Source organism: Rhinolophus hipposideros (assembly GCF_964194185.1).
Source record: "Rhinolophus hipposideros genome assembly, chromosome: 10".
NCBI lineage: Eukaryota > Metazoa > Chordata > Mammalia > Chiroptera > Rhinolophidae > Rhinolophus > Rhinolophus hipposideros.
In genome coordinates this window covers 7003041-7030793 of record NC_138056.1, presented here as the reverse complement: position 1 = coordinate 7030793, position 27753 = coordinate 7003041, and the positions used below count along the sequence as shown (strand labels likewise).

The following is a 27753-nucleotide window of genomic DNA, read 5'->3' as shown; positions in this document are numbered from 1 at the left end:
CCTGTCTCAGTCCAGTGTGCATAGAGTATGGGGGAGGGTGGCATTCTGAGGCAGCTTGCTGGGGGAGGTGGCATCTGAGCCAGGCTTCACAGGTTGGGCAGCAGTTTGGGTAAGGTAGAGAAATATAAAGGAGAAAGAAAGCTGGCAAATGAGAAGATGCAGGTGTGGACCCTCAGACTTACCCTGCAAAGCTTGGAGCTTGCTCAGAGGCCCCGGAAGGTGCAAAGCCAAGGTCACTCTTTTGGGTTTCAAGTTGGGAAATGGAGGCATCTCTCCAGAGAGACGGAGGACTCACCTGCCATTGTCCATCGAGTCCGGAGAGCTGTGGGCATTGCTCCTGGGGGGCCCCCAGCTCCCCCATCCCCAGTTAATCTCCAGCCCTGCCAGAGATGATGGGAGGATGCAGTGTGGCAAAGTGGGGGCTAAGTGCACAGGCCAGCACGCACCCGGAAGGAGGAAGCTGCAGGGGTGTCTGTGGCTGGGCCCCGGGATCTCCCCCTCGGGGACTTCCTCTTCCTTTCAGGGCAGGTATTGCTGCCGCAGTGGGGCCGACACTCTGACCCAGCATGGATGGGGGCAAGGGGCCCAGACTCAGAGACTTTCTGAGTGGGAGCCTGGCCACCTGGGTGAGGTAGCAGGTGGAAAGGGGCTGGGGAAGGGAAGTGAACAGTAGTGAAGGGCTGGTGTTGGGGTGGGGGGAGGGTGGGGCAGAGGTGCGGTCTGAGGGGGGTGGACTCAAATGTGACGCTGAAGTCCAGGCAGCTTTGGGGCAGGAAAAGGGGTGCAGCCCTCAAGGGCCAAAGACATTCAGGAATTTGGTGAGGGGCGCTGTGTGGGCTCAGGGGGCATGTCAAAGGGGTTTTGAATTCACTCTGTTGTTGGGGGGCTCCCATCTGGGCCAGTTGACCTGTCTCTGCTCCCCACAGGCACTGGGACTGGCTGGGCTGGTGGGAGAGGCGGAGGAGCCAGAAGGGGAAGAGGAGGAGGAAGGAGAGGGGCCTCTTGGTCCCGAGAAGAGGTTCTTGCGTCTCAGCGATGGGGCCCTGCTCCTCCGGGTGCTGGGAATCATGTAAGAGGCCGGACTAGTGGTCTGAGGGGAGGGGGCCGGGACAAGGTGATAGGCAGAGCCTGGCTGAGGGGAGGCAGATCCTCATTACCCCTCCTACCCATCAACCCCTGTGTTCACAGTGCCCCCAGCTCCCGAGGGGGCCCTCGGGTGATCAGGGGCCATGATGGTCCCGAAGCCTGGCGGGTGCGTAACCTGAACCACCTGTGGGGCCGACTGAGGGACTTCTACCAGGTGAGGAGTCAGGAGGGGGAGGCTGAACCTGCGAGCCCCCCCGCAGAAAGGCCCCTCTCATAGCTTTCAACCCCTCTGCCCCCAGGAGGAGCTGCAGCTGCTGATCCTGTCGCCAGCCCCAGACCTCCAGACTTTGGGGTTTGCTCCCTTTTCAGGTGCTTTCTCCCACCACCCCTGCCTGCGTCTACCCCCTCTCCCTCCCCATTAACCCCATGTGGCTTGTGCCCTGCAGAGGAGGCAGTGGAGGAGCTGGAAGGCATCCTTCGGCTGTTGCTTGGGGCATCAGTGCAGGTGAGCAGGGGCGGGAAGGACAGGGTCCAGCTTTGGCTGCAGACGTAGGAGACTCCTGCGCCAGCCTTTTCCTTCCTTGTCTCCCTGCAGTGTGAGCACCGGGAACTCTTCATCCGGCACATCCAGGGCCTCAACCTGGAGCTCCAGAGTGAGTTGGCTGCTGCCATCCAGGAGGTGCGGCTTTGGACTGGCGTCACCACCTGGGGACACTGTGTTTCCCCAACTTCTTAGGCTGATCTGCTCTCCCTACTCACCCAGGTGACTCAGCCCGGGGCAGGCATGGTGCTATCGTTGGCTGGGCCTGAGCCTGGGGAGCTGGCACCTCCAGAGCTGGAGATGTTGTCCCAGAACCTGATGGGGACACTACTGAGACTGGCACGGGAGCGTGATGTGGCGGCCCAGGTAGGAGGCAGCAGGGGCATCGAGGCCCAGGTGGAGGAATGGAAGGACCACCCCAGATGTGTGTGGGAGATGGGGGTTGGAGCCCAGGTGTGGGGTTGGAATTGGAGGTCTTGGGCCAGCAGGGCTACAAGAACCAGATTCAGCTTGTGGTGCCTGGGGGCAGATGTGTGGGGCATAGGATGGGGTACTTCTGACCTCTCACCCTTGACCTCCCCCAGCGGCTGGCGGAACTGCTGCTAGAGCGACAGCCAGTCCCCTTGTTGCCTGAGGTTCCTGCTAGAACCCCTCTGGAGGGCCCCTCGCACCACTTGGCCCTGCAGCTGGCCAACACCAAGGCCCAGCTGCGGTGCCTGCGGCAGGAGCTGTGAGTAGGGCAGGAGGGAAGGGGACCTGGGGGAGAGGGCCAGATTAGGCCTGGATGGGGGACCTAGCCCCATGGAAATGGGTGGGATGAGGCCTGGGAAGGGCTGGTGTTTGCCAGTCCCCAGGCCCCTCCAGTGACTTTCTTCCAGGGAGGAGAAGGCTGAACTGCTGTTAGACTCTCAGGTGGAGATGCAGGGCTTAGAGGCTGAAATTCGAAAAATCCGCCAGGAGGTGCGCTCAGATGCTCCCCACCAGTGCCCTATTCCCTAACCCTCTCCCCGCAACTCCCTGAACCGGCTCCTTCGCGTCCCCAATCCCTGCGGCCTGCGCTTGGCCGTTCCCAGCTTCGCAACATCTGGCCCAGGCTCAAGCGCTGTCGGGACAAGCCAAGCGGGCCGAGCTGTATCGTGAGGAGGCAGAGATGCTGAGGGAGCGGGCCGGCCGCCTGCCCCGCTTGCAAGAGGAGCTGCGACGGTGCCGCGAACGGTTGCAGGCGGTGGAGAGCTGCAAGGGCCAGCTGGAGGTGAGCGGGCAGGCGGGGCTGTGAGAGGTGGGGCTTGTGGAGGGGCGGGGTCCGGAGGCGGGCCTACAGGGAATGGGGTGGTCCCTGAGGAGCGAGAAAGGAGAGTCAGGCCTTATGCAGGGAGCAGTCATGGCTAGGAGAAATGGGTGCGATAGTGTCCGGGGAAAGGCCCTCTGAAGGATGGGGCAGATGGAAGGGCAAGGTGGGGGTTGTAGGTAAGGTAAATCCTGGGTAGGAGGGTGGGGCCAAGTGTAGTGGAGGGGGTGTCTGGAGAGAGCTCCTAACAGTGGGGGCTGATAAGTGGGTCTAGAAGGATGCCACCTTAGAAGGCAGTTCCTGGGGAGAAGGGGCAAGGTCTACATAGAAGCGTGTGGTCAGGTTCTAGGGAAGTAGTACCTGGAGAGACCCTGGAGACTGGCAGGGCAGATGGAGGGGAGAGGTGGGATCAGATGGGGGAAGGAGGCAGGGTCTGTGGCCCTGGAGTGCTGGGGTCAGCATCGCAACACTGGCTCTCTGTTCCACGCCCCCCACGCCTGCCCCCAGGAGGAGCGGGCACTCTCAGGGACTCTGGAGGCTTCGAAGGCACTGCTGGAGGAGCAGCTGGAGGCCGCTCGAGAGCGTTGTGCTCGGCTTCATGAGACCCAGCGCGAGAACCTGCTGCTGCGGACCCGGTTGGGCGAGGCCCATGCTGTGAGCTTGCCAGACTGCCCCCTGGTGAACCCATTGGTCCTTAGGATTCCCTAGTGATCCCTGTGACCCCTACTCCTGGTTTCCACTAATGACCTTCTCTCCCACATACGTGGTCTGGCCATGGTGGAGAGGGCTTGTCTGACCCTGCCCTCCCCCCAGGAACTGGACTCTCTGCGGCATCAGGTGGACCAGCTGGCAGAGGAGAACGTGGAGCTGGAAATGGAGCTTCAGCGGAGCCTGGAGCCATCCCCGGGCTCTCCTGGGGAGGGTGAGTGGGCCCCAGTGGAGGGGCTGGGGGCCTGCCTGTGTCTTCCTGCAGCCGTGGTAGGGATGGCTTCTGACTTCATCCCCTTCTTCCAGGTCTCTGGGGGTGTAGGGAGATAGGTGAGGAGCCAGGGAACATGCAGGCCTAAGGGTGGGAAGGAGTCCTGACCTCATCTCACACCCTCCAGCACCCCCACCAGGAGCGGCTCCCTCACTACATGATGAAGTGAGAGAGGCAGAGGCTGGGCGGCTGTGGACCCTGGAGCGGGAGAACCAGGAGCTCCGAGCCCTACTACACGCGTTGCACAGACAGCCAGATGGTCAGGTGAGGCCCCTCCCCCAACAGTCCTAGCGGGTCTTTCCTGGTGGCTTTCTCTGGGCTTGACCTTCCTTCTCATGTGCTGTTAGCACCCCCTGCTGGAGGAGCAGAACGAGGACTCCATGGTTCCAGAGCTGGCTGTGGCTCTTCAGACTTGTCTGGTATCAGACCATGGTCCCCAGGGCTTGGTTGGCCAAGCAGGGGATGAAGGGCCCCAGGCCTTGGACCTGGCTTCCTCGGCACCAGTCTCGGCTCTCGAGGGGTTAGCTGAGTGTTCCCAGACACCTGATTCAGGCCCTCAGGTGATGGAGAGGCCCGTCCAGACAGCTGCCATGGTTCCTCACACTTCAGACTTGATGTCCCAGGTGTCAGGCCTCACTGTAGAGACACAGGAGTCCCCGGAGAAGGCTGTGCATGGAGCCCCTCTCCAGACCTCGGCCTCTGTGACCCCAGTTCAGTGTCCAGAGATCAAAATTCAGGCCCAGCTGTTGCTAGAAGGAGAGACTGGGGAGTCAGAGGCCGAGGCCCAGGGGCTAAGACAGGAGGTACCTGAGAACAAGCCTGGACCCTTGGAGCCCAGCCTCTGTGTGCAGTTGAAGGAGCAAGAGACCCTAGGCCAGAGGCTGGACCTACCCAAGGGGCAAACAGAGTCCGGAGAGCATGAACAAAGGCTGGAGGGGATGGTTGGGGACCCAGCCCAGCAAAAACCACAGCAGAAGCCTGAAGGGACTCCCAAGGCCCAGGTCTTGGAGGGGACAAGCCCAGGGGAGATCCTGGCCAGTGGTGCCCCAGAGCAGGAGGCCCTCAGGGAGGAGGTAGTGCGACTGAGGAGAGAGGCTGAGGCCCTTCGAGCTGAGCTGGAGGCCCAGGCCCGGAGGCTGGAGGCCCGAGGCCTGGAGGTTGCTCGCCTCTCCGAGGAGCTGGCTCAGGCTCAGAGGGCAGAGGCTGAGGCCCACCAGGAGGTGGAGGCCCAGGTCCAGGAGCAGGCCCGGCTGCAGGAGGCAGTGGAGGCAGCTGGACGCGAGCTGGAGGCTGTGTCGCGGGAGCGGGAGGCACTGGCAGAGGCACTGGCAGCCACAGGCCGAGAGCGGAGACAGTGGGAGCGTGAGGGACTCAGGCTGCGAGCCCGAGCGGAGGCAGCTGAGGAGCGTCTGCAAGTGCTGGAGAGCGAGGGCCGCCAGCACCTGGAGGAGGCCGCGAGGGAGCGCCGGGAGAGGCAGACCCTCAAGGAGGTATGTGGGTGCTCACAGCCAGGGGCAGAAAGCGGGGCTCGAGGCTAGTGGCTGGAGTTTGGGGTTATTAATTCCATCGGCAGCTCCTGAGTGCCCAGCACCGAGCTGGGACTGGAGATAAAAAGGCAAAGTCCATTCCTGTCTGCCAAAGGCACACCTGGTTTGGGACAGACAGATGTCCTCTGCCTCTGATGGGGTACCTGTAGGAAGGAACAAGGTGTGGACATGGAGCCAGAGTGCTGGGGTATAAATCCTGACTCTCTGACCATAGCAGTTTACTCACCTGCACCCCAATGCTTCCTTCTGTAAAATGGGAGTATTCTTCTTAGCTGGCTCGGCAGGTCTTCCAGAAGACCAAGTGAGATACTGGTGTAAGAGCCTACTTCGTACTGGGCAAAGGCTCAAGCCACACTGGTTATGAAGAACAAAGTGCTGTGGGAGCCTGCAGGAGAGGGAGCTGATGCCAGGGAGGGGACAAGGAGTTTTGAGGGAGCGTTCTGAGGAATGGTCAAGATTTCACTAGATGAGGAAGGATTTTTCATCCTGAGGGAACAGTCTGTGCAAAGACTGAAGGCATTAAAGATACTCAGGGCCTCAGGAGGAGTAGAGGGATGGGGGCCAGGGAGGTGTGTTAGGCCAGCTTTTTAGGTGTTAATACTCCATTCCCAGGCAGGGAGAGCCACCCAAGGGTGTGGCAGACCTTTGTGAATCTGGGTTTCAGGAGGGTTACCTTGGTGTGCAGGGGCCTGGGGCCATTAGGAGGCAGTGTCCACGGTCTAGGTGGCAGATGAAGCTGGCTGGATTGGAACCAGGGATGGAGGAGAGAGAAGGCCTGGAAACCCCGTTATTCATTCATTTAAGCATGTTCACGGGCATCTCCTTGGCTCCAGGCCCTGTATCAGGCAGGGAAGCGTTCCCAGTTTGGGGTGGAGACAGGACCATGCAAAGAGCCACGGGGGTCCAGAAAGCCCACTGGACTCAGGCTGGGGCATGTCAGGGAAGTTTTCCTGGAGGAGGGGAGAGACTGGCAGTGAGCCAGGAGGAGGTGCAGGGATGAGTTTGTAGGGGTGGAGTGTGAGGTGGGGAGTGGAGGGAGGTGAGAATTCATTAAGCAGTGTTTCTATTGGGCAGGGCTTTACCTGTCTTTGAAGTGAAGGAAGGAGTTGTGGCTTTTTTCATGAGGGCAGTGGGAGCCACTGGAGGGTTTAAAGTGAGCAGAGAGGTCAGAGCCACGTGTTGAGAGGCTTCTCAGGGGAAGTGGAGGAGATGATGAGGCAATGGGAAGGGTGTTTGGGCCAGCGGGGCCCAGGGCTTCAGGGAGTGGAGCATGTGCTGCACAGGAATCGAATCTTCCTGCTGAGCAGTTTCCAGTTTACATCCCTGTTGTACTGACCAGATTACTGAGGTTCAGAAAGGAGGAGGAATTGGCTCCAAGACTCCTACCAACGGAGTGAAGTGGGGAGCACACTGTTGGGTTGACCCAGGGTTAGGCATTGTGCACAGCAGGCCTGGGGAATGTGAAGTTTGGGGGTGCGGGTGAGAGGGCAAGGTTGAGAGGCTGTCTCTGTAGGCTGTAACTTTGATGTTGTTGGGCAGACCTGGGTTATATCCTGGATCCCCTATTAATCAGCTGTGTGGCTTGGGGAAAGTTACTTAACCTCTCTGAGTCAGTTCACCTGTAAAACCGGAATAAAACTATCTGCCCCACAGGATGCTGTAAGATAATGAATGTGGAGAGATTGGGGCAGTATGGAGAGGCAATGCCAACAGGTGGGCAGTGAAGGTGAGGGTGGGGCTGGCCAGCTGGAAAAGCCGGCTCTGAGGACTGAGAGGGTGGAAGAGGCTGAGGACAGAGTGGGGAATTTTGAGAGATTTCCTGGTGGGAGCAGTTCCTGGTGATAATTGGGTGTGACACAGGAGGTGGTGGCCATCCAGGGGGAGGTCAGAGAACCAAGGGCTGAGGGCGTTGTCCACATGGGCCTTCTGGGTTAGTTGGGCAGGAGGTGCAGTGGAGGGGGCACTGACAGTTGTGGCCAGGGCCTGGAGGAGGGCAGGGCAGGGATCTGGCCTGAGCTTCAAGTCTCCTTCATTGTACTACTATTCTTCATACCCTCAGCCCATGGGCTCTAGTGGCTGCTGGCAGCAGGGCATCATGGGACTTGTAGTTTTTTCAGTGACAGGCAGTGGCCAAGGGTGTCTAGAAGTGCATTGTCCCTGGGAGGAGGCCTTGGTGGGGTTGCTAAGCCAGGAAGATCAGAGAAAAGGCTGTAGACTTGGTTTCCAGAGGCAGGATTTGGCAGGGAGCTGGTCAGAATTGGCCCTTCCCTGTGGTTTCATCCTGCCAGGGCCCCCACACTTCACAGTGGTTTGGCCTACCTCCCTCCAGGGCCCACAGGTCAAAGTGGGCCCCCTTTCCACATGGTGTGACCCAACTGCCAGAGGCCGCCTGGGCCCAGCATCTCTACCTTCTCCCTCCCAGGCCCCGCTGTGGTCAGGCCTGGTGTTCACCAAGTTCCTGTCTTCTATCATCCCCTGTGGACAAGGGTGCTTTCCAGACTGCCTCCACTGAGCCCCTCTTTCCCTCACATGGCCAGTGTGGCCTCAGCACATAGGCCGCTTTCAGCTGTCACTGGGCACCTGAGGAACCATGGTCTTAGAAAGGTGAAGACACTTGCCCAGCAAATGTCTCTCACCCCTAAGCCAGGGGCCTCCCTCACACCCTGCCAGGCTTATAATCCCCAGTTCTTTCATACCCACTCTGCAAGGTGACCATTTTACAGATGGGGGAATAGAGGCCCAAAAGGTTAAAGATGTTTGTCTAGTGTGACAGAGTAAGGACAGAAAGCCAGGTTTCCTGACTCTTAGACCTCTGTATCCGGCCCTCCCCTGCCTCCGGGTGAGGGTGGTGGTTTGTTCTTCTGGCCCTGAGCCTGCTCTGCCTGCCCTTAGGAACTAGAGAAGGCTGTGGTACAGGGCCAAGAGCTGGGGGCCCGGCTGGAGCATCTGCAGAGGGAGCTGGAGCAGGCGGCTCTGGAGCGCCAAGAATTTATCCAGGAACAAGAGTTCCAGCACCAGAGGTGGGGACGTTGGCCGAGGGTCAGAGAGGGCCAGGCAAGGGCTTAGGGAGAGGTATATGCCAAAGCTTCTTCTGGCAGGTACCAGAGCCTGGAGCAGCTGCTGGAAGCTGAGCTGCAGGCGGCAGCCACCAGCAAGGAGGAAGCACTGATGGAGCTCAAGACGAGGGCCCTGCGGCTGGAAGAGGAGCTGTTCCAGGTGACGCTGCAGCCCCGGGAACTGGGGGCCTTGCCCCACCCCACCCTCCATCTTGCGTGCAGATGTCCAGGACCGCATGGGCTCCGGTTCCTCCAGTGCCTTCTCTGGTCTTATCTCTTGATTCTTGGCCAGTTGCTCACTGTGTGCCCCCTTATGGGGCCTGTTGGAGGGAGCACTGTGCTGAGAGTCAGGCTGACTCTGCCCAGGCCAGGTGGTCTTCTGGGGGCCTTGTCTCCCCACTCCTCAAATGGACAGAACCCAGCTTTGCTCTGAGGTGACTGCTGTGTCTCTCGCTTAGAACCCACCACTTCCTACCGTGCTTCCCCGAAAATCAGACCTAGCCGGACCATCAGCTCTAATGCGTCTTTTGGAGCAAAAATTAATATAAGATCTGGTATTATATTGTATTGTATTGTATTGTATTGTATTATACCTGGTACTATATTATATTGTATTATACCTGGTATTATATTATATTATATTATATTATATTATATTATGTTATGTTATGTTATGTTATGTTATATTATATTATATTATATTATATTATATTATATTATATTAATCCGGTCTTATATAAATTTTTGCTCCAAAAGACGCATTAGAGCTGATGGTCCAGCTAGGTCTTATTTTCAGGGAAATACAATAGTGTGCTCAATTACTGTTGTTGTTTCTGACACCCCTGCAATGTGTGGGCTCAGTGCTCAGCACTGGGGTGTGGTGAGGCCCAATATCGGACCTCCACCCTCAGGGAGCTCACAGTCCACCTGGGACAGAGGCAAGAAAACAGGTAACCATCACACGGCGCCAGGGGCCAGTGGGCACCCAGCAGACCTCCTTGCTGGCATGTGTGGTGTTGGGCAGGGGAGGTTTTCTGGAGAAAGCGGTGTCGAAACTGGGTCCCAGAGGAAGAGTAGGGTGTGCAGGAGAAGCAGCATGGGCAAAGGAGCCTGTTGCCGAATGAAGAGGAGGTAACATGGGCAGGATGGAGAGTGACAGAATTGCGGGAGCCAGGAGTGCAATGTTGTGGGGTAAGGGTCTGCAGGTTCAGGTTCCTGTGCCATCCCCAAGTGCTACTACTCCCCTGCGTGACCCCCCACGGCCTCTCTTTGCAGCTGCGCCAGGGCCCTGTGGGGCTAGGGCCCAAGGAGCATGCTGAGCCGAGGATCATGGAGGCCCAGAGTGGGCGGCTCATTGAGGTGGAGCGCAGTGTGAGTGGCAGACCGTGGTGGGCATGGGGTAGGGGGGGTGAGGGAGGCAGTGGCCTGGCCCTTCCTAACCCCCCTCCCTGCTGGGCAGAATGCGACACTGGTGGCTGAGAAGGCGGCTCTGCAGGGGCAGCTGCAGCTCCTGGAGGGGCAGCTGGGAAGCCTGCAGGGGCGTGCCCAGGAGCTGCTGCTACAGAGCCAGCGGGCACAAGAGCACAGCAGCCGTCTGCAGGTGTGTGGCAGCCGGGTACCTTGTCCCCCATCCCACCCTGCCCGCTTACCACTGCCCCCTGCCCTAGTCTCAGGTCCGTGCCCCCTGACCCCAGCCACCCCATTCTGCACCCCTCTTTCCCACCCCTGCCCACTTCCACTTGCCCCTTCCCCTGACCCTTCCTCCTTCCCTTGTTTTTACCCCCATCTACCTGCCTCCAGCCCCCACATCTGTGCCCATGTTGCCCAGTCTCCAGCCCTCTTCTCCACAGGTAGCCGTTAGTTCCTACTGCTTTCCCTGCCTCCCCAGCCCCATCTGTCCCATCTCTGCCTTCTGTCTCCTGCCCTTGCCTCCATGGCCTGGCACCAGCACTTGTCTCTGTGACACCACTCCCCTCTCCTTGTCTATTTACCTCTGCCTCTGCCTCTGGCTCCAGGCTGCCTCCACCCAGCTCTCTGCTTCCTCCACAGTTTTCGCTCCTCCTCTGCCCTGCCCCCTCTCCCTTACCCCGTTTCTGGCCTGGGGTCCCACCCCCGTGGCCCCTGCCCCCTCCTCTGCCCTAGGCCGAAAAGTCTGTACTGGAGCGGCAAGGCCAGGAGCTGCACAGGAAGCTGGAGGAGTTGGAGGAGGAGGTGCTGGCAGCTCGGCGGTCCCAGGAGGAGACCAGAGGGCAGCAGCAGGCCTTGCTGCGGGACCATGAGGCCCTGGCTCAGCTGCAGCGGCGGCAGGAGGCCGAGCTAGAGGGACTGCTGGCCCGGCACCGTGACCTCAAGGCCAACATGCGGGCACTGGAGCTGGCCCACAGGGAGCTGCAGGGCCGGTGAGTCTCCCCCAAACAAGCTTCTCTCCCCACCAGGGAAGCCACCACCTAAACCTAAAGCCCCACCTCCGTTGCTGTATCCTTGTCAAAAGTGGTGGGCACCTGGCATGGTGTTCTGCCCCGTGGCTTTGCTGGGGACCTATGCTTAGGAGATGGCAGATCCCCAGGTCCAGACAATACAGCGGCCTGCTTGTCCCCGCCCCAGGCCCCTGCAGCCCTCTCAGCCCCTGTTCATCCCAGGCACGATCAGCTGCAGGCCCAGAAGGCCGGTGTGGAGGCGCAGGAGCTGGCCCTGCTGGCAGAGCGCGAACGCCTGATGCAGGATGGCCATCGGCAGCGGGGCCTGGAGGAGGAGCTTCGGAGGCTGCAGAGCGAGCATGACAGGTACCATCTGTGGCGCAGCCTGTTCCCTCTTGGGTCAGTTCTCAGTGTTTCCCTCTGTGAAGTGGGTTAGTGGCGAGTCAGTCTCTGTCCGTGTGTGTGTGGGTGTCCTGCTTAGCCTCCTCTCCCCAGTGCGGCTCCTCTGGCCCCTGAGGGCCCTGGGGGGTGGTGAGCCCCCTTAGAGAGCAGCTCTCCTTGCCTCTGCAGGGCTCAGATGCTGCTGGCAGAGGTGTCCCGGGAGCGAGGCGAGCTGCAGGGTGAGCGTGGGGAGTTGCGAGGCCGGTTGGCACGGCTAGAACTGGAGCGGGCACAGCTGGAGGTGCAGAGCCAGCGACTGCGCGAGTCCAACCAGCAGCTGGACCTGAGCGCCTGCCGGCTGACCACGCAGTGCGAGGTGTGGTGAGGGGTGGGCGGCAGCCAGGGTGGGGGGTGCAAGGTGGCCGCCTCGAGCCCCACTAAACTCCTACCTGTCCCACCGCCTACCCTGACAGCTGTTAACAGAGCTGCGGAGCGCCCAGGAAGAGGAGAACCGGCAGTTGCTGGCCGAGGTGCAGGCCCTGAGCCGGGAGAACCGTGAGCTCCTGGAGCGCAGCCTGGAGAGCCGGGACCATCTGCACCGTGAACAGCGCGAGTACCTGTGAGCAGGCTGGCGGCGGGGGTGGTGGTGGGGGGGTGGGCACAGCATGCTGCAGGGAGCTGGAGCGGGTCCTGGAGACCCCTTTGGTGGCTCAGGGCGAGATGCCTGGGGAGGTCCTGGGTAAAAGGCTGGGGTTGACCCCAGGCGTTGGGGCAGTGGCAGTGTATTACCCCATACAGGAGTGTGTCAGTGTGCTATCAACCAGCAGCGCTATACCTGCTAGAACCTGAGCCTTGCTCTTGCCGGGGCCTCATGCCACCTCCTCCCTCCCATCCCCCCCAGCGACCAGCTCAATGCCCTGCGTCGAGAGAAACAGAAGCTGGTAGAGAAGATCATGGACCAGTACCGTGTATTGGAGCCTGGGCCCCTGCCCCGGCTCAAGTGAGTGGCTCCTCCACCTCTGGGCTGGGGTCCTTCCGCCCTGGCCCCCGCCTGCCCTCTGACCCTGGCCTCGCTCCGGTGCAGGATCAATGAGGGTTTGCCTGGCCTTTGCATCCCAACAATGGCCTCCTGCCCCTCCTTCCTTTCTGGCCTGACCCGTTCTCTTGCCCCCAGGAAGGGCAGCTGGCTGGCAGACAAGGTGAAGAGGCTGATGCGGCCCCGGCGGGAGGGAGGCCTCCATGGGGGGCCGCGCCTGTGGGCCGGTGGGGCTGGCAGCCCCGAGAGCCTGGGGGGCCCCCCAGAGATGGAGTTCTCCGAGGGCAGGGAGGCGGATGGGACAGGTGGGTCTGGGGGCCAGGTGACAAGGATGGTCCCTGCCCCATGTCCTCTATTCCTGCTCTGGCACCTACCAACGCTCTGGTCTCTACCTTCCCGCATGGCTGACACAAATGCCCCCGCTGGCCTTCCTTGCTGCACCCTCCCCCACAAGATGGTTCCAGTGGCGCTTTGCTCTGCGTCCCTGCTGCGTCCCTTTCTTCTGCCACCTTCCTCCTGTCTGCGCTGCCACCTACCCAGTCCTACCCATCCACAGCAGTGCCTAGGACCTCGGAGCAGCAGGGGCCTTTAGTGAGAGGTCATTTATTCCAGTCAGCAGATGAGGAAACTGAGGCCCAGGGAGGGGAAGTGCCTTGCCCAAGGTCACACAGTGAGTTAGTGTCAGAACCCGCACAAGGTCCAGCCTCCTATTGCCACCCTCATTCATCCAGACTCTCCCCCACCTCTGCAGCCTCCTTTCTCTGCCCTTGCTTCATCCTTCTACCCCTCTACTCTGCCCTGCTCCTCCTGTACTGCTCGGATACTCCCCAATGCCTATGCGTCTTGCAGGGTCCCCCTCACCGGCACCTATGCGCCGGGCCCAGAGCTCTCTCTGCCTACGAGATGAGACCCTGGCGGGTGGGCAGCGGCGGAGACTCAGCTCCCGATTCCCAGTGGGGCGAAGCTCTGAGTCATTCAGCCCCGGGGACACCCCCCGGCAGCGATTCCGACAGCGCCGTCCAGGCCCCATGGCAAGTTCCCATGGCAAAGGTGAGGGGCAAAGGTCCCTGCCTCTATGAGCCTCCAACTTCCTGTGGACCTGCCAACTCCTGGGGGAGGGAGCTTCCCTCCTGTCCCCTGTGTCTCTCCACAAGCCCTGCCTGCCTCTGCCCTGGTCTCTGTGGCCCAGCAGCTGCCTTGTGGCCCCCTAGGATCTGGCGTGGGATGGGATGGCTCCGTTGAGACCCTGGAGGAGCATGAAGCAGATGCCAGCCGAGAGGGTGAGTAGGGTACTTGCCCTGCGTGGGGCCCTGGCAGCCCTCATCCATCCATTCATTCATTCATTGACAATGAGCCTTTACTAAGTGCCAGGTGACGTGCTTGTAGGGATACACAGCAGGGAACATTCTGGTGTGGGAGGCAGACAGTAAACAATACGCATAAAAATGACAATCGTCTGTAACAGCCCTGTTCCATGGAAATAAGATACGAGCTACGTGTATAATTTAAAATTTTCTAGTGGCCTCATCAGACAAAGTAAAAAGAGACAGGTAAAATTAATTGTAATAACATATTTTCTATAACTCAATAGGCCTGAACTATTACCATGTCAATATGTAATAAGTGTGAAAAATCATTAGTGAGATATGTTACATTATTATTATTTTTTCATACTAAGTCTTTCAGGTCTAGAGGTATTTTACACTCAAGCACATGACGGTTCAGAGCACCCACCTCTCATTCGCTCAGTCACGTACTGGGCAGCTGAGCCCTAGAATGCTGGGAGGTGATAATGTTCTGGGGAAAAAGAGAGCAGGGTGAGGGGGGTCAGGAGCTCTGGGTGGGTGGGTTGTAGTTTTAATTAGGGTGCTCGAGGTAGGCCTCAGCGGGGACGGGAAGTTGGAGCAGAGACTAAGAGGTGTTTGTCGTGTGACATATCTGGGGAACAGCAATGCAGGCAGAGGGAGCAGCTGAGGCAACGTGTGCCATGTTGGAGGCGTCCAGGCAGCCAGTGCAGCTGGGGTGAGGCAGGAAAGCTGAGAAGAGGATAGAGGGGTGGAGGGTGAGTACAAGGTGTAGGGCCCTATGGGCCACCACCAATGCTGGGAGTCCCCCAAGGGAGCTGGCTTGAGCTGAGCCTTTCCCTCCAGGCCTCGAGGTGCAGGAACCGGAGAAGCGTCCTCTCGCCCCTTCCCTCAGCCAGTGACACCGTGTGGATGGGGAGCTTGGGAGTGCAGGCACCTCGCCACTGGAGTCTCAGTGGGGGCCCCAGACAGCCCAAGAATTCTGGGAGCCAGGGCACCTGGGGCAAGTCCTTGGACGAGGAGGCTTGGGCCCCCAGGTCCTCCATGGCTGGCACTCGGGCCCTGAGATGGAGCTGGGACAAGCTTGTGGGCAGGGGGGATGGCGGGTCCCCAGGAGGAGCTCCTTGCCAGGCCTCTGGTTCTGCCATGCGGCCCTCGCTGAGGAGGCAGTTTCTGGGGGACCCCCAAGATGAAGAAGGCAGGCAGGAGTGGACAAGAGAGATCCCTGCCTGGTCCAGGAGGGGAGCCAAGGAGCATTCCCTGGGGGCAGTGGCCTGGGCCTATTTCTGAGCCTTAGCTGGGACATGAGGGACATGAAAATAAAGCTGGGATACAATCACCTGAATCTGCGCTTTCTGTGTACTGGATGCATCCAGAGCTACAAGCCACCAGGGACACCTGCAGCCTGGACTCTTTCTCTGCCAGTGGGGTCTATGGCTACTGGCTTCCTCACCTGGCACAGGGCAACGAAGGGGTTTCTTCAGGGGAGGGGCCTGTCGGGCTTCCCCGGGTGTCCCAGAGGGGTGGGGGGTTCTGGGTAGCCAGCAGTGGTTTGGGCCTTAGTCTGGGTTCAGCCTTTGCTTAAAAGGTGGGCTTTGGGCTCTGGAGTGGGGGCAGTGAATCTCAGAGGCCCTGCCCTCCCCTCTCTGGCACCCTCTTCTCTCCTTTCACTTCTTCCTATCTCCTCATCATTTCTTCCCCACCCCTTTGGGGTTGAGCCCCTCCCCTGGGAGGTCACAGCCTGGTGGCTGTCACCTAGTGCCAGGGGCTGTCATGGAGGAACACAAGAAGTGGGAGGGACAGGACGGTCTCTGACCAGGGCCCCTAGGATGACACTCAGGGAGGGGGCAATTAGGCTGCGTGGCAGGATGTGACTCAAGGCACTGGGGCCTCCCAAGATAGGGAGGGGCTGCCCCGGGCTGAGGTGAGGCAGCCTGAATCTGGGGGTAGGCAGAGCTGGGAGGGGTGGCCAGACCAGCCTCCCCAGGGTGACCTATAGCAGCCCGACTCATGGGGCTTCCACAACCCCCTTAGAAATAATCCACTGCTCTGCCTGCCTCCTCTTAGCCCCAGCTTCACAGGCTGATAGCCTCTGTGGGAGTGGAACCCCAGGCCTTGAGCTGGAAGCCTCACCCGTAGGCCTCAGGGTGGGAGCTTTGATGGCTGCCCTACTCTGTTGGTGACCCCTGTCAGTTGTCAGGGAGGGGAACGAGGCTCTGGAGGACAGACCAGTCAGGGCTCCAGGATTGATGGAGAGGAGGCCATCCCTGTGAGGATCGTGTTCCTCTATGTTCCTTTTTGAGGCCTACTCTGGGCTCTGCATGGGCACCATGCCAGGCTTGGGGATGACAGGGCAGAACCACGGGAGGGTGCGTGGCACTGGGTGGGATGTGGAAGGTGGCTGAGGCCTGAGGTGCTTTTACAGGTTGGTCGAAAGAGATTCGGTCACCCCTCCCTGTCATGGGGTGGGGCTTGGCTCCAGCACCCTCCCAGTGTCCCCTGTAGGTGCTCCCCGGGTAGGGGGAGCCCAGAGACAGGGCTTTGGTCCTCAGGGCAGCCGAGTCCCCAGACCCTCCCCTGCAAAGGCAAGTCCACAGGGGAGAGGATCTCAGCTGGCCGCTGGCTTGTGGACCCCGAACTGAGCTGAGCTGAGTGGCTTCCGGGACCCAAACACCTTAAGGCTGCCCAGCACCAAGAGCAGTGGGCCACACTGAGTGAGAGATGCTGGATCAGCCCTGTGCTGGCAGCAGCTGGATAAAGGCAGCTGTGTGGCTTCAGGCTGCTCATCTGTCAAGGGGACCTGTAGACTCCTTCCCTATTTGCTGACTTCGAGGAATGATCACAAACAAGGTGGTGGGTTGTGAATTTTATGAAATTCCTCACTTTCACTGGTGGCTAAGAATTAGAGATGTTGGGCTGCCACTAGGGCTTTTACCCTGGAGGGGAAAGCTCTGAAGTGCCAGTGTGGACTCTGCGGCACAGGCTCCAGAGTCTCAGCACCACTGGCTTCACCAGGCACCCCAGGGCAGACACCTGGCTTGGGAGTGTTTGCGCAATTGGAGCTCCAGGTTATCCGCAGATCCCAGGCATGGTTCCCAAGGGGTTGTTCCGAGGTCACCAGGAGGGTCGCAAGCGGTCCGGGTGCGCACAGCCCTGATGCCCTCCCCGTGCGCCCGCAGAAGACTGGCTGCTCCCGCCCGCCCACCCACAGCCCAGAGCTGTCACGTTCCTGCGCCTGACTCAGGCCGCTCGGGGCGGGGAGATGGGAGGCGGTGCCGGCGCCCAACTCGGCCTGGAGGCGGCACCAGGAAGCGCCCGCCCCAGCCTGAGCCGCCATGTAACCGGCGCCGCCCGGAGCCGAGCTGTGCGGGCCCCAGCGACCGGCCCGCCATGGGGGACGAGGACGAAGAGGAGGGCTGCGCTGTGGAGCTGCGGATCACGGAAGGTGGGGCAGGGGCGGCCAGGGGCTGCGGGGCCGGGTGATGACTGCCTGGGCCGCAGGGAGGGGTCATGTACTGGCTGGGCTCATTCGCCCCCTATGCCCACAGCCAACCTGACTGGGCATAAGGAGAAGGTGAGCGTGGAGAACTTCGAGCTGCTCAAGGTGCTGGGCACGGGAGGTGAGGACCCCTACCCACCAGGCAGATGTCCCAGGCCAGGTGCCCTGGGCCTCCTGCCTCCTGCCGGCACACCCGCCTGGGCCTGGGCCAGGCCACCAGCAATGCCCCCCACCCTTTCCTGGAACAGCCCGCTTTGCCTGCCCTGCCCTGCCAGGGTTTGCATGCCCTTTGCAAGGGCCTCCTGGATTTGCCAACACCTTTGGGGGCTTGCAGCCTTCCCAAGTGATTTGCACAGCTCCTCTCCTTGCGCTGATATTAGAGTCCTCTCCCCCACTTTGCAAACTCCCCAGCTTGGGTTTGCACATCCCTCCCAAATCTGCACGTACCTCTGCCTCCCTTGCTTGGATTTACATGTTCTCAAATCTGTCTGATCTTCCCCAGGTTTGCACAGGCCCCGCCCCCACCTTGCCCTGCAGGCCTCCTGGAGTTGCATAGCCCCCAGCTGGTTTGCGCACCCCTCCTGGCTTTTGCTGAGCACCCTCCCAGTGCTGTGCACACCTTTCCCTTAGAAGCCTCTGCCAGCTTTTTGCACACCTGCCTCTCACCCCAGTTCCTTCCCCCAATTGCACACCCTCCTGGGTTGGCATCACTCCTACCCCCACCAGTCTGCACCACCCTCCTGCTCACCACCTACCCTCTGCCTACTCGCTGCTCCCACAGCCTACGGGAAGGTGTTCCTGGTGCGGAAGGCGGGTGGGCACGACGCAGGGAAGCTGTATGCCATGAAGGTGCTGCGAAAGGCTGCGCTGGTGCAGCGCGCCAAGACGCAGGAGCACACGCGCACCGAGCGGTCCGTGTTGGAGCTGGTGCGCCAGGCGCCCTTCCTGGTCACGCTGCACTACGCCTTCCAGACCGATGCCAAGCTGCACCTCATCCTGGGTAAAGGCAGGCACCTGCCAACTCTGGGGGCGATGGAGGCAGGTGGGGCCACCCATGGGGACTGCTTCCCAACATCTAATCCATCCCCCAGACTATGTGAATGGTGGTGAGATGTTCACCCACCTCTACCAGCGCCAGCACTTCAAGGAGGCTGAGGTGCGCGTGTATGGGGGCGAGATTGTGCTGGCTCTCGAACACCTCCACAAGGTGGGTGAGGACCTGGCCACATGCCTGTTGCCATGGACACTGGGTCTGGGCCTTATTAGGGGCTTCCAAACATGGCAGCCTCCGATCTCTCGCTCTCTTCCTGGGGCTGGGGGGGCGGTGGAGACCAGAGCTGCTTCCTCAGGCCTCCTGGAAGGAAGGCCTCTGCACTGCCTGGTGGGGTCTCTTCCCCTGACATCCCCTCGAAGGTGCTTTCCTCTCACAGGGAACTCGGGACTGACTCTTGGGGCCATGTTTACAGAACTTCCTCAAACGGAGACCTCATGCCTTGGTTCCCAAAGCCTTCTTGCCATGGGGCTCTTCACACAGGCTTTCTTCTCTCTGGGACCTTGGGCCCTGCTTCCCTGGGCCCCTGCCATGGGGCGGTCCTCCTTACTAGCTTTTGCATCTTACATGGCCTTTCCTCTGCCGTGGCTCAGTCCTACCCCAGGTCCACTCCTGCACTGAAGATCCCCTTCTCCAGGGGGTCCCCTTCTTCTGGGCAGTGACTTGGTGCAGGGACATGAGCTGTAGGAGCTGGGGCTGTTAGGGGAGGGGTCCTCAGTATCCTTCTTGCTCTCGCCAGCTGGGCATCATCTACCGCGACCTGAAGCTGGAGAATGTGCTGCTTGACTCCGAGGGCCACATCGTCCTGACGGACTTTGGGCTAAGCAAGGAGTTCCTGACAGAGGAGGTGAGTGAAAACAATCTCTCCGCCTACCCCAGTGGAAGCCATCTCCTTTCTGTCTCCTGCTCCATTCTTGGCACTGCTTGTTTCTTGGAGGTACAGAGGTGAATAGCCCTAGGCCCTGCCTTCAGGAAGTTCTCACTGCTCCAACCCTCACAAGTCCAGTGAGTTCTTCTCTCAACTTTGGGGGTTGCTGGGTGTCCAAAGTGGGTCTTCTTGCCCTTCCAGAAAGAGCGAACCTTCTCCTTTTGTGGCACTATCGAGTACATGGCCCCAGAAATCATCCGCAGCAAGTCGGGGCATGGCAAGGTGGGTTGGCAGGGGAGTGGGGGTGGTGGTGGGGTGAGGCCGGGTGGCTGCAGGCCCTCACTTTGGCTCGACCCTGGCAGGCTGTGGACTGGTGGAGCCTGGGAATCCTGCTCTTTGAGTTGCTGACAGGGGCCTCACCCTTCACGCTGGAGGGTGAGAGGAACACGCAGGCAGAGGTGTCTCGGTGAGTGGGGCTGGATGTGGAGGGCAGCTGAGGGGCCTGGGCAGGGAGGGGGGGCTCGCTGCCCCTGACGCCCCCCCCAATCCTCCCAGACGGATCCTGAAGTGCTCCCCTCCCTTCCCCCCTCGGATCGGGCCTGTGGCGCAGGATCTGCTTCAGCGGTTACTTTGCAAGGACCCCAAGAAGCGGCTGGGTGCGGGGCCCCAGGGGGCACAGGAAGTCAAGAATCACCCCTTCTTCCAGGTGAGGCTCCTGAGCCGCCCCTACACCTTTCTGAACATATCTAAGCTGGGCTGCTGCTCTGGGTTTGGGGACACTGGAGGGATGGTCGAAGACAGGCCAGTTTCACTTGATTTAGAAAAGTCCCCAGATAAAGAAAGCAGACTTATCTTCTCATCCATCTCTATTGAATCTCAGAAGATGTGTTCCTGGGGCAAAGAATTCTAGGTTCGCTGATTGTCAGGGCTGGCAGGGACTTGAGGCTGCATTTGTCAGTTCTGTCATTGGACAGGTTCAGAGAAGGGAGGTGACCTATTCAAGGTCACACAGTAAATGTATAGCGCTGGAAACAGACCCCAGGTCCTCTGTTATTCCAGATCAGTACTAAATGTCCCCTTTGTGGCTCTCAGTGTCCATCTAGGCATTTTGTTCTTTGTTTCTGTACAGTCGGTGTGCATGTCATTCAGATGGAGGGTCAGTCAGCCATGTGAGTTTTGTTTGCTTGCTAAGAGCTCATATAGGTTAGAGTGCAGTGCAGAGTGAATTCTATTTCCTTGTAAGACCTCGCTGACTTGGGTGTGTCATTACCTAGTAGGACCTGTGACAGTGAATACCTACCGTGTGTTGGCCCTTTGCTTGCATTATTTCATGTAACCTTGGGAATCATCTTGATTATCCCCATCTTTACAGAGGAGGAAACTGAGGTTCAGAGAAGTTACGTAATTTGCCCAAGATCACCCAGCCTGGAAATAGTAGAGTTCAGATTCAAACCCTGGTCTGGGAGACTTGAAGGCTCATGCTCTTCACTGCGTGTTCTGTTTACATGTGGGTATCAGATGTGCCACTTGTCTGACATTGTAGCAAAAACACCCACTTATGGGCATTTATTGTGGGCCAGGCACTCAGTTACCTTGTTACAAGTGCCATCTCCTTGAATCTTCCCTGCAAGTACCTGTCTAGAAGGGCCCTCAGAGCTCCTTTCTCAGACATGAACCTAAGTCTCTGTGGTGAAGATGTCCCTTTGTCGGGGAAGTGGCTGAACAGTGTTGGTTTCCTTAAGTGAATTCCTCAAGCCCACGCTGAACTCAAACTGGGCCATGCCTGCTGGGAGTTGTTGGCCAATAGTCAGACCGGACAGGCCCCAAGGTCTTCAAGGCCTCGAGCTCAGAAGGGATGTTCCCCTCATTTCCCGTTCTCTGGAGACAGCCTCTTTGGTGATAGCAATTCTGAGGTCTCTGTGGCAGAAGTGGGACCTTCAAGTCTAGTCAGGCTTCTTAGCTGCAAGTGACAAAAAGTCCGACTTAAAATGGTGATATCCATGGAACAGCACTTGGCTGCTAACAGAGATTGGAATAAACAATAGTCCAAGCAAATGAGAGGGTTATTTATTTTTTACAAAAAAGAAGTCCAGAGTTTGACAGGCCAGGGCTGCTATGAATCCCGGCAACTTTTTTTTTTTTTTTTTAAATGCTCCTCCATTCTTAACATTTAGCCTCCATCCCCAGGGTTGCCTCATGGTCCAAGATAACTGCTGGAGCACTTGCCATCTAGGCTGATGTCCAGGCAGGTAGCAGGAGAGGAAGGGCAAAAAGGGCATTTGCTAACTGTCTACCCTCTTGAGGATCTTTTCCTGGATTCCTACCTCACAACATTTGCTTACAGATTATTGGTCACCTCTAACTACAAGGAAGTTGTAAAATATTGTCTTAATGGTGCCCATTGCTTCCTGGAATAAAATTGGGGCAATAGAACTGAGGAAGACAGGGAAAGTGGATGTTGGGCAGGCAATGATCAGGCCCCGGCACTCTAGCTTAAACGTAAAGGGGCATGTTTAGTTCCCATAAGCGAAAAGTCCAAGGAAAAGTTTTCTGACTTCAGGCAAGCCTGCATCCAGGTGTTGAACTGATGTCATTAAGAATCTCTTTATCAAATATATGGTGATGGAAGGAGAACTGACTCTGGGTGGTGAACACACAATGGGATTTATAGATGATGTAATACAGAATTGTACACCTGAAATCTATGTAACTTTACTAACAATTATCACCCCAATAAATTAAAAAAAGAAAAAAAAGAATCTCTTTGCCACTTGGTTCTGCTTTTCTGTACAGACCTCATCATTAGACACCAAGGGGGTCCCCAGCAGTCACAGGCCCACATTCTCCAAGATTTAAGTCTAGTAGGAGGAAGATATTTGTTTGTTTTGCAAGTGAATTCTATTAAACGTTCCAGAATTGACTGAATGTGGTGAAGGGTGATTCTCCAAGGGAAATAGGGATTGTGTTATCCCAGGGAGGGAAGTAGAGGCTGGGGAAGCAAGAAGAACACCTCCCTCCTAAATGCAAGATAGACCCTTGCCTCCCTAAGGAGCTGCCCAGTGAGGGTGGCCTGAGTAGAGAGGGGTTTCTACATTTTGCCCTTTGACCCCCAGTCTCATTCCTTTTTTCCAGGGCCTGGACTGGGCTGCTCTGGCTGCCAGGAAGATTCCAGCTCCATTCCGACCCCAGATCCGCTCAGAGCTGGATGTGGGCAACTTTGCAGAGGAGTTTACTCGGCTAGAGCCTGTCTACTCACCCCCTGGCAGCCCCCCATCTGGGGACCCTCGCGTCTTCCAGGTGAGTGAGAGCTCATAGAACTCCAGATGTGAGAGAGGCAGCATGCTTCTGCCAGCCTCAGTCCTGGCTGACACATGGGCACTGATCTGGTAGGACTCAGTATTTCGCTCCAGACCTCTCCACTCATGGGGTATCTGGAGCTGTCAGTCAGAGACCGCCATGGCAGGGCGTGTCTTTGAACTTCATGGTTTATCTGTAAATTTCATGTTAAGGTCCCTTCTATTCCATCATATCTCCTTATTGTTATGTAAAAATACTGTTTTAAATTATTCACTTACTTATGTGGACACTTAGGAAGAGATACCATGTTTATACTATGGCTTTGCATGCCCTTTGGCACACCATATCAGATTCCTGCGGGCACAGATCCCCTCCACTTGTTTTCGAAGCTTAAGCCTGTTGGAGAAGTCCAACTCTCTTGCTCAGCGTCCAAGTCCCTGCATGGTGTGGTCCTTGCTCAGCACCCTAGCCGCAGTGCTTTTATCACACTTGGTGCTCCAGCAGCAACGAACTGCTTACAGGTTTCAGAACACATCTCTGTGCTTTTGCACATGCCACCTGGAGAGCCCTCCCCACAGTTGCCCACCTGGCTGGTTCTGTCATCTTTCAAGCCTTGTTGTCCAGGGCTGGCTGCCCCCGTGTGAAGTCTTCCCCACTCCTATGGCCCTGGGCTGCCGTTTCCTTCATGCACTAACCCTCTGCAGACAGCATCTCCTTTTGAGCAGTTTGTCAGGTTTTTCCTGAGATCCCCACTGAGACCGCCTTCCCTGGTCCAAAGCTCCCAGAGGGCAGAGACAATGTTTAATTTCTGTGTTCCTATGCCCAATGTGGGGGCCTGACCTGTAGGATATAGTCCATAAGCATTAAATAAGAATAGACCAAGATCAAGTATGAATGAATCAGTCCCTTCTGTGAAGCTCTCACAAGTGACAGCTCTGTGCTTGCACATCTCTTAATCCATTGTCTCATAGTCTCGAGAAAGTTCTTTCTTATGAATTGCTGGTTATACTCATTAATTCATTTCATGATACGAAACTTTGTATTGAGTGCCCATAATGTGCCAGGCAGAGAGCTGGGCACTGGGGATGTATGAACAAACCTAACAGACAAAAATCCCACCCAGCGGAGCTTGCATGCTAGTGCACAGCGAGGCTACATTTTTAGGAGAAAACACATTGTTAAAATTACCTGAGAATCCCTTGAATTGACAGGACGTGGATCCTTAGGAAAGGCAAAGAATCACCTTTGGTTTCTCTTTACATTTCCTCAGTAGCCCCCCCTTGCAGAGGAGGCTCAAGTTTGATTTGAAAGGAAGGAATAAGGATTTTATTTGTCCTCAGTGGGTACAGTACAGTTGAATTCTCATAAGCGAAGCAGGTGTGATGCTAGGGGTACAGTCCTTTCATGCATTTGCCCATCACTTTTTGGGCCACTATATTGTGCCAGGCGGTGCCAGGTGATGCCCTTGGCACTTGGGGGTGTCACTGTGGTGAGAAAGGAGGGGTCACAGACTGGTGGGGGACAGACAGTGCCCCAAGTGAGCATAGAACAAGGTGGAATAAAGTGTCTACACATTCTGTGTCTACCAGGGTGCAAAGGCCACATCCCCCACTGCCCCCTGGTCTGGGGTCTTCCCTCTGCCTGTTCTCCTCCTCGCCAGGTCTGGGCCTTCTAGGGACTTCACTTACACTCCAGCCCCCAGATACCCATCTGCCCCTGACCCACCACCCCTGCCCTCTGCAGGGATACTCTTTTGTGGCCCCATCCATCCTGTTTGACCACAACAATGCGGTGATGACTGATGTGCTGGAAGTGCCTGGTGCTGGAGACCGGCCCGGTCGGGCAGCGGTGGCCAGGAGTGCCATGATGCAGGTGGGTTGGGCCAGGGTGGGGAGAAGTTGACTTGGGGGTTCTGGGCCTGGACCTGGCTCCACCAGGCACCCACAGTGTGACCTTGGTGAAGTCTGGAGACTCTCTGAGGTGGGGCATAGCATGGCCACAAGGCTCCCAGGTAGGACGTCTGATGCATTCCTTTTGTCCCCAGGACTCCCCCTTCTTCCAGCAGTATGAGCTGGACCTGCGGGAGCCCGCATTGGGCCAGGGCAGCTTCTCTGTGTGTCGACGCTGCCGCCAGCGCCAGGGAGGCCTGGAGTTCGCCGTCAAGATCCTCAGCCGTAGGTGGGTGGGCCCGGGGTGGGCTGGGCCTGGCAGAGGGTTAGGGAGGGCAGTGCCAGAGATCGGCCATCCTGACCCCCGTCTGCCCGGCCCCCAGGCTGGAGGCGAATACGCAGCGCGAAGTGGCTGCCTTGCGTCTGTGCCAGTCGCACCCCAACGTGGTGAAACTGCACGAGGTGCATCATGACCAGGTGACGGGCCGAACCCTGGGCCACAAGGGCAGCTGGTGGAGGGCTGGGAGGCGGACCGGTGGCGGAGTCTGAAGGCGCCATGGGAGGGTCCTGAGGGGACCTGGGAGGCCAGGAAGGTGGGATTTGAGGGGAGTAAGGCCAGAGGACCGGAAGGCGGAGCTGAAGATGTCCAAGGGACTGGAGTTTGAGGAGAGTATGGAGAGGGGTAGGATTTAAGGTGGACAAAGGGGCGGGGCCTGTAAGGCTGGGGGTGGGGCTAAGGGTTTTTCTTGGGTCGGGGCACAGAATATGGGCGGGGCCTAAGGCTGGAGGCAGGGCTTGTCAGTGATGGAGGGGCGGGGCCTGGCTGGTGCGGGTCGTGGTGACCGTGGCCGGCTGCGCTGCCCGCAGCTGCACACTTACGTGGTCCTGGAGCTGCTGCGGGGCGGGGAGCTGCTGGAGCACATCCGTAAGAAGCGGCACTTCAGCGAGTCTGAGGCGAGCCAGATCCTGCGCAGCCTCGTGTCGGCCGTGAGCTTCATGCACGAGGAGGCGGGCGTGGTGCACCGTGACCTCAAGCCTGAGGTGGGCACAGGGCCTCGGCGGTGGGGGAGGGTTGTGGTCCGGAGGGCCAGTCTCTGATGGCCGCCTGCCCACCCTCACAGAACATTCTGTATGCCGATGACACGCCTGGAGCCCCGGTGAAGATCATCGACTTTGGGTTCGCGCGGCTGCGCCCGGCAGGACCCATGCAGACGCCCTGCTTCACCCTTCAGTACGCAGCCCCTGAGCTGCTAGCGCAGCAGGGCTACGATGAGTCCTGCGATCTCTGGAGCCTCGGCGTCATTCTGGTATGGGACGCTTGAGCCGGGGTCAGAGGTCTTCCTGATGAGGGGCAACAGGGGAACCAGAGGCAGAGAACAGGGGTCATGGTGGGCATGGCAGGGTTTGGTCTGAGGCTATCGTAGGGGTATCTGGGCATTCCGGGTTGGAGGTCGGGGGCATCGCGTGTGTTCCTCAGGAGTTACCCTCGTGGAGAGGTTGAATGGTCCTGGGAGTGAGCTGAGAATTCAACCTCCTGGCCTCTCTTGGCCCGAAGCCTGAGCCCGGCTCACTTTTCCTCCCACCCCCTAGTACATGATGCTGTCGGGGCAGGTCCCCTTCCAGGGGGCCTCAGGCCAGGGCGGGCAGAGCCAGGCGGCGGAGATCATGTGCAAGATCCGCGAGGGGCGCTTCTCCCTAGACGGGGAGGCCTGGCAGGGCGTTTCTGAGGAAGCAAAGGAGCTGGTCCGAGGTGCGGAGCTGGTGTCACAGATCCTGGTGGGGGAGGAGGAGGCCATGGGATCATGATGGGACAGGGACCGTCACTGGGTAAGGTGTCCTGGTGCAGGGGCTGGTGTGGGAGGAGAGTGGGGCTGTTAGAATTTCTCGGGGGGCAGCCGCTACACACGACCCCACACTAATACTTTCCTGTCCTGCCTCTAGGGCTCCTAACTGTGGATCCCGCCAAGCGGCTGAAGCTTGAGGGGCTGCGAGGCAGCTCGTGGCTGCAGGACGGCAGCGCGCGCTCCTCGCCCCCGCTCCGGACGCCTGATGTGCTGGAGTCCTCAGGGCCCGCTGTGCGCTCAGGACTCAACGCCACCTTCATGGTGAGGGGCGGGGCCCGTGGGCGGTGTGTGTGTGTGTGTGTGTGTGTGTGTGTGTACACGTGTACACACACACAGCCTGGAGAGGCGGGGTCTCCCAGAAGCGAGGTCCTCAGAGTCTAGAAAGGTGAAGTGACCCGAGTCCTGGCCTCTGGCCAGTCGGGACCTGATCTTTCGGGACCTCAGGGAGCCAAAGCTAAGGTCTGGAAGTCGAGGCCCGGCTTGTGTTGTGTGGGGAGTCACTCCTTCTTTTCCGCCAGGCGTTCAACCGGGGCAAGCGCGAAGGCTTCTTTCTGAAGAGCGTGGAGAACGCGCCACTGGCCAAGCGGCGGAAACAGAAGCTGCGGAGCGCTGCCACCTCCCGCCGAGTCTCCCCTGTGCCCGCTGCCCCAGGCCGGGCCCCTGCCGCCAAGGGAGCCCCTCGTCGAGCCAACGGTCCCCTGCCCCCCTCCTAGCCCCCTCCCTCGCCACTGTGACCCTCCCTTCCCCCTTAGAGGCTGTGTGTGACCTGGCCTCCGGCATCATCCGCTCTCTCCTTCCCCAGAGATTGCCTTCCCCTCCCCACTCCCAGACAGAGCAGAGGTATTTTTATAAGAGAATTTTTTATGTCTTACCAGATAGAGTTAGAGATGCAGGGAGGGAGAGAGCCTGCTGGGGAGTGGGGTGTGAGGGCCCCTCTGCCAAGACCTTATCTGGCAGAAGGTGCTGCTCCCCCAGGGGGCTGCCCCAGCAGGGAAGGGCTCCTCCCCCATTTCTAAGCACTGAGTTGCCACGGGGAGAAACTGAGATCTCTCCCCTGCCCTCCCCTGAGGCCCTGCTCTTGGGAAGTGGCACCCCTCAAGCTGTCACTTTATGAACTGTCTGTGCAATTGTGTCCACCAAAGACTTGTGTTGGGGGTTCAGGGAAAGGCCCTGGGGGACTCCGTGAAGCATTTCTGCTTCACTTTATGTCACCTGCTTCTCCCCTATTGGGGCTAAGGAAGGAGGTAGGCGACCCCTTAAAAGAGGAGGTCCCCTTCTCATTCACCCCTCCCCTTTGGCACAGCTGCCCCTGCCTTGGGGGCGGGGTCTTGGGGGTCTGGGCTGGGCACCCCCTCACTGCCTTGGCCCACGTGGGCTGACATTAATAAAAATCCACCCAGTGCTGTCTGTGGCATCTGCGTGTGTGGGGGTAGGGGTGGGGATGGGGCTGGGGGTCTTGGGGCAGGCAAGCTGACAGCCAGTGGGGCCTGGGGCCTCAGAGAGGAGGGATGGGCTGACGCTTCTGGGTAAAACGGTACCCTTTGTCCTTGGCTTTTGACATGAACAGTAGGAGTGCCAATCATCTTGGGTATGTATGTGGACAGCTCTGCCATGTCTCATTTACAACCCTTTTGGTTGTAAGCAATAGAAAACCCAACCTAAACTTGTTT

The 27753-nt window shown here is 58.6% G+C and overlaps 2 protein-coding genes across 3 annotated transcripts; both read left to right on the top strand.

The window, feature by feature from the left end:
• Window positions 1-566: 566 nt before the first annotated feature.
• Window positions 567-14978, top strand: CCDC88B (coiled-coil domain containing 88B; the record flags this gene model as incomplete). The annotated part of the gene is made up of 27 exons (XM_081064308.1): window positions 567-626; window positions 927-1069; window positions 1189-1300; window positions 1386-1455; window positions 1533-1591; window positions 1682-1765; window positions 1850-1993; window positions 2212-2357; window positions 2506-2587; window positions 2721-2879; window positions 3423-3569; window positions 3729-3837; window positions 4022-4158; window positions 4242-5384; window positions 8334-8461; window positions 8540-8657; window positions 9773-9868; window positions 9957-10097; window positions 10640-10896; window positions 11137-11280; window positions 11485-11671; window positions 11769-11914; window positions 12197-12295; window positions 12470-12636; window positions 13181-13381; window positions 13543-13611; window positions 14482-14978. The coding sequence occupies 27 exons, from the start codon at window positions 567-569 to the stop codon at window positions 14535-14537; spliced, it is 4404 nt and encodes a 1467-aa protein (XP_080920434.1). The 3' UTR covers window positions 14538-14978.
• A 1916-nt stretch (window positions 14979-16894) lies between these two features.
• RPS6KA4 (ribosomal protein S6 kinase A4) lies at window positions 16895-27486 on the top strand. 2 transcript variants are annotated; one of them, XM_081064468.1, is made up of 17 exons: window positions 16895-17080; window positions 17184-17255; window positions 17916-18134; window positions 18226-18341; window positions 18925-19032; window positions 19255-19335; window positions 19416-19519; window positions 19609-19759; window positions 22186-22350; window positions 24094-24222; window positions 24395-24528; window positions 24623-24716; window positions 25107-25280; window positions 25361-25546; window positions 25830-25989; window positions 26181-26344; window positions 26602-27486. In XM_081064468.1, the coding sequence occupies exons 1-17, from the start codon at window positions 17026-17028 to the stop codon at window positions 26794-26796; spliced, it is 2307 nt and encodes a 768-aa protein (XP_080920594.1). In that variant the 5' UTR covers window positions 16895-17025; the 3' UTR covers window positions 26797-27486. The 2 variants fall into 2 exon arrangements, with proteins under 2 accessions (XP_080920594.1, XP_080920595.1); XM_081064469.1 differs by having other exon boundaries at window positions 16958-17080; window positions 17184-17209.
• Window positions 27487-27753: the final 267 nt, after the last annotated feature.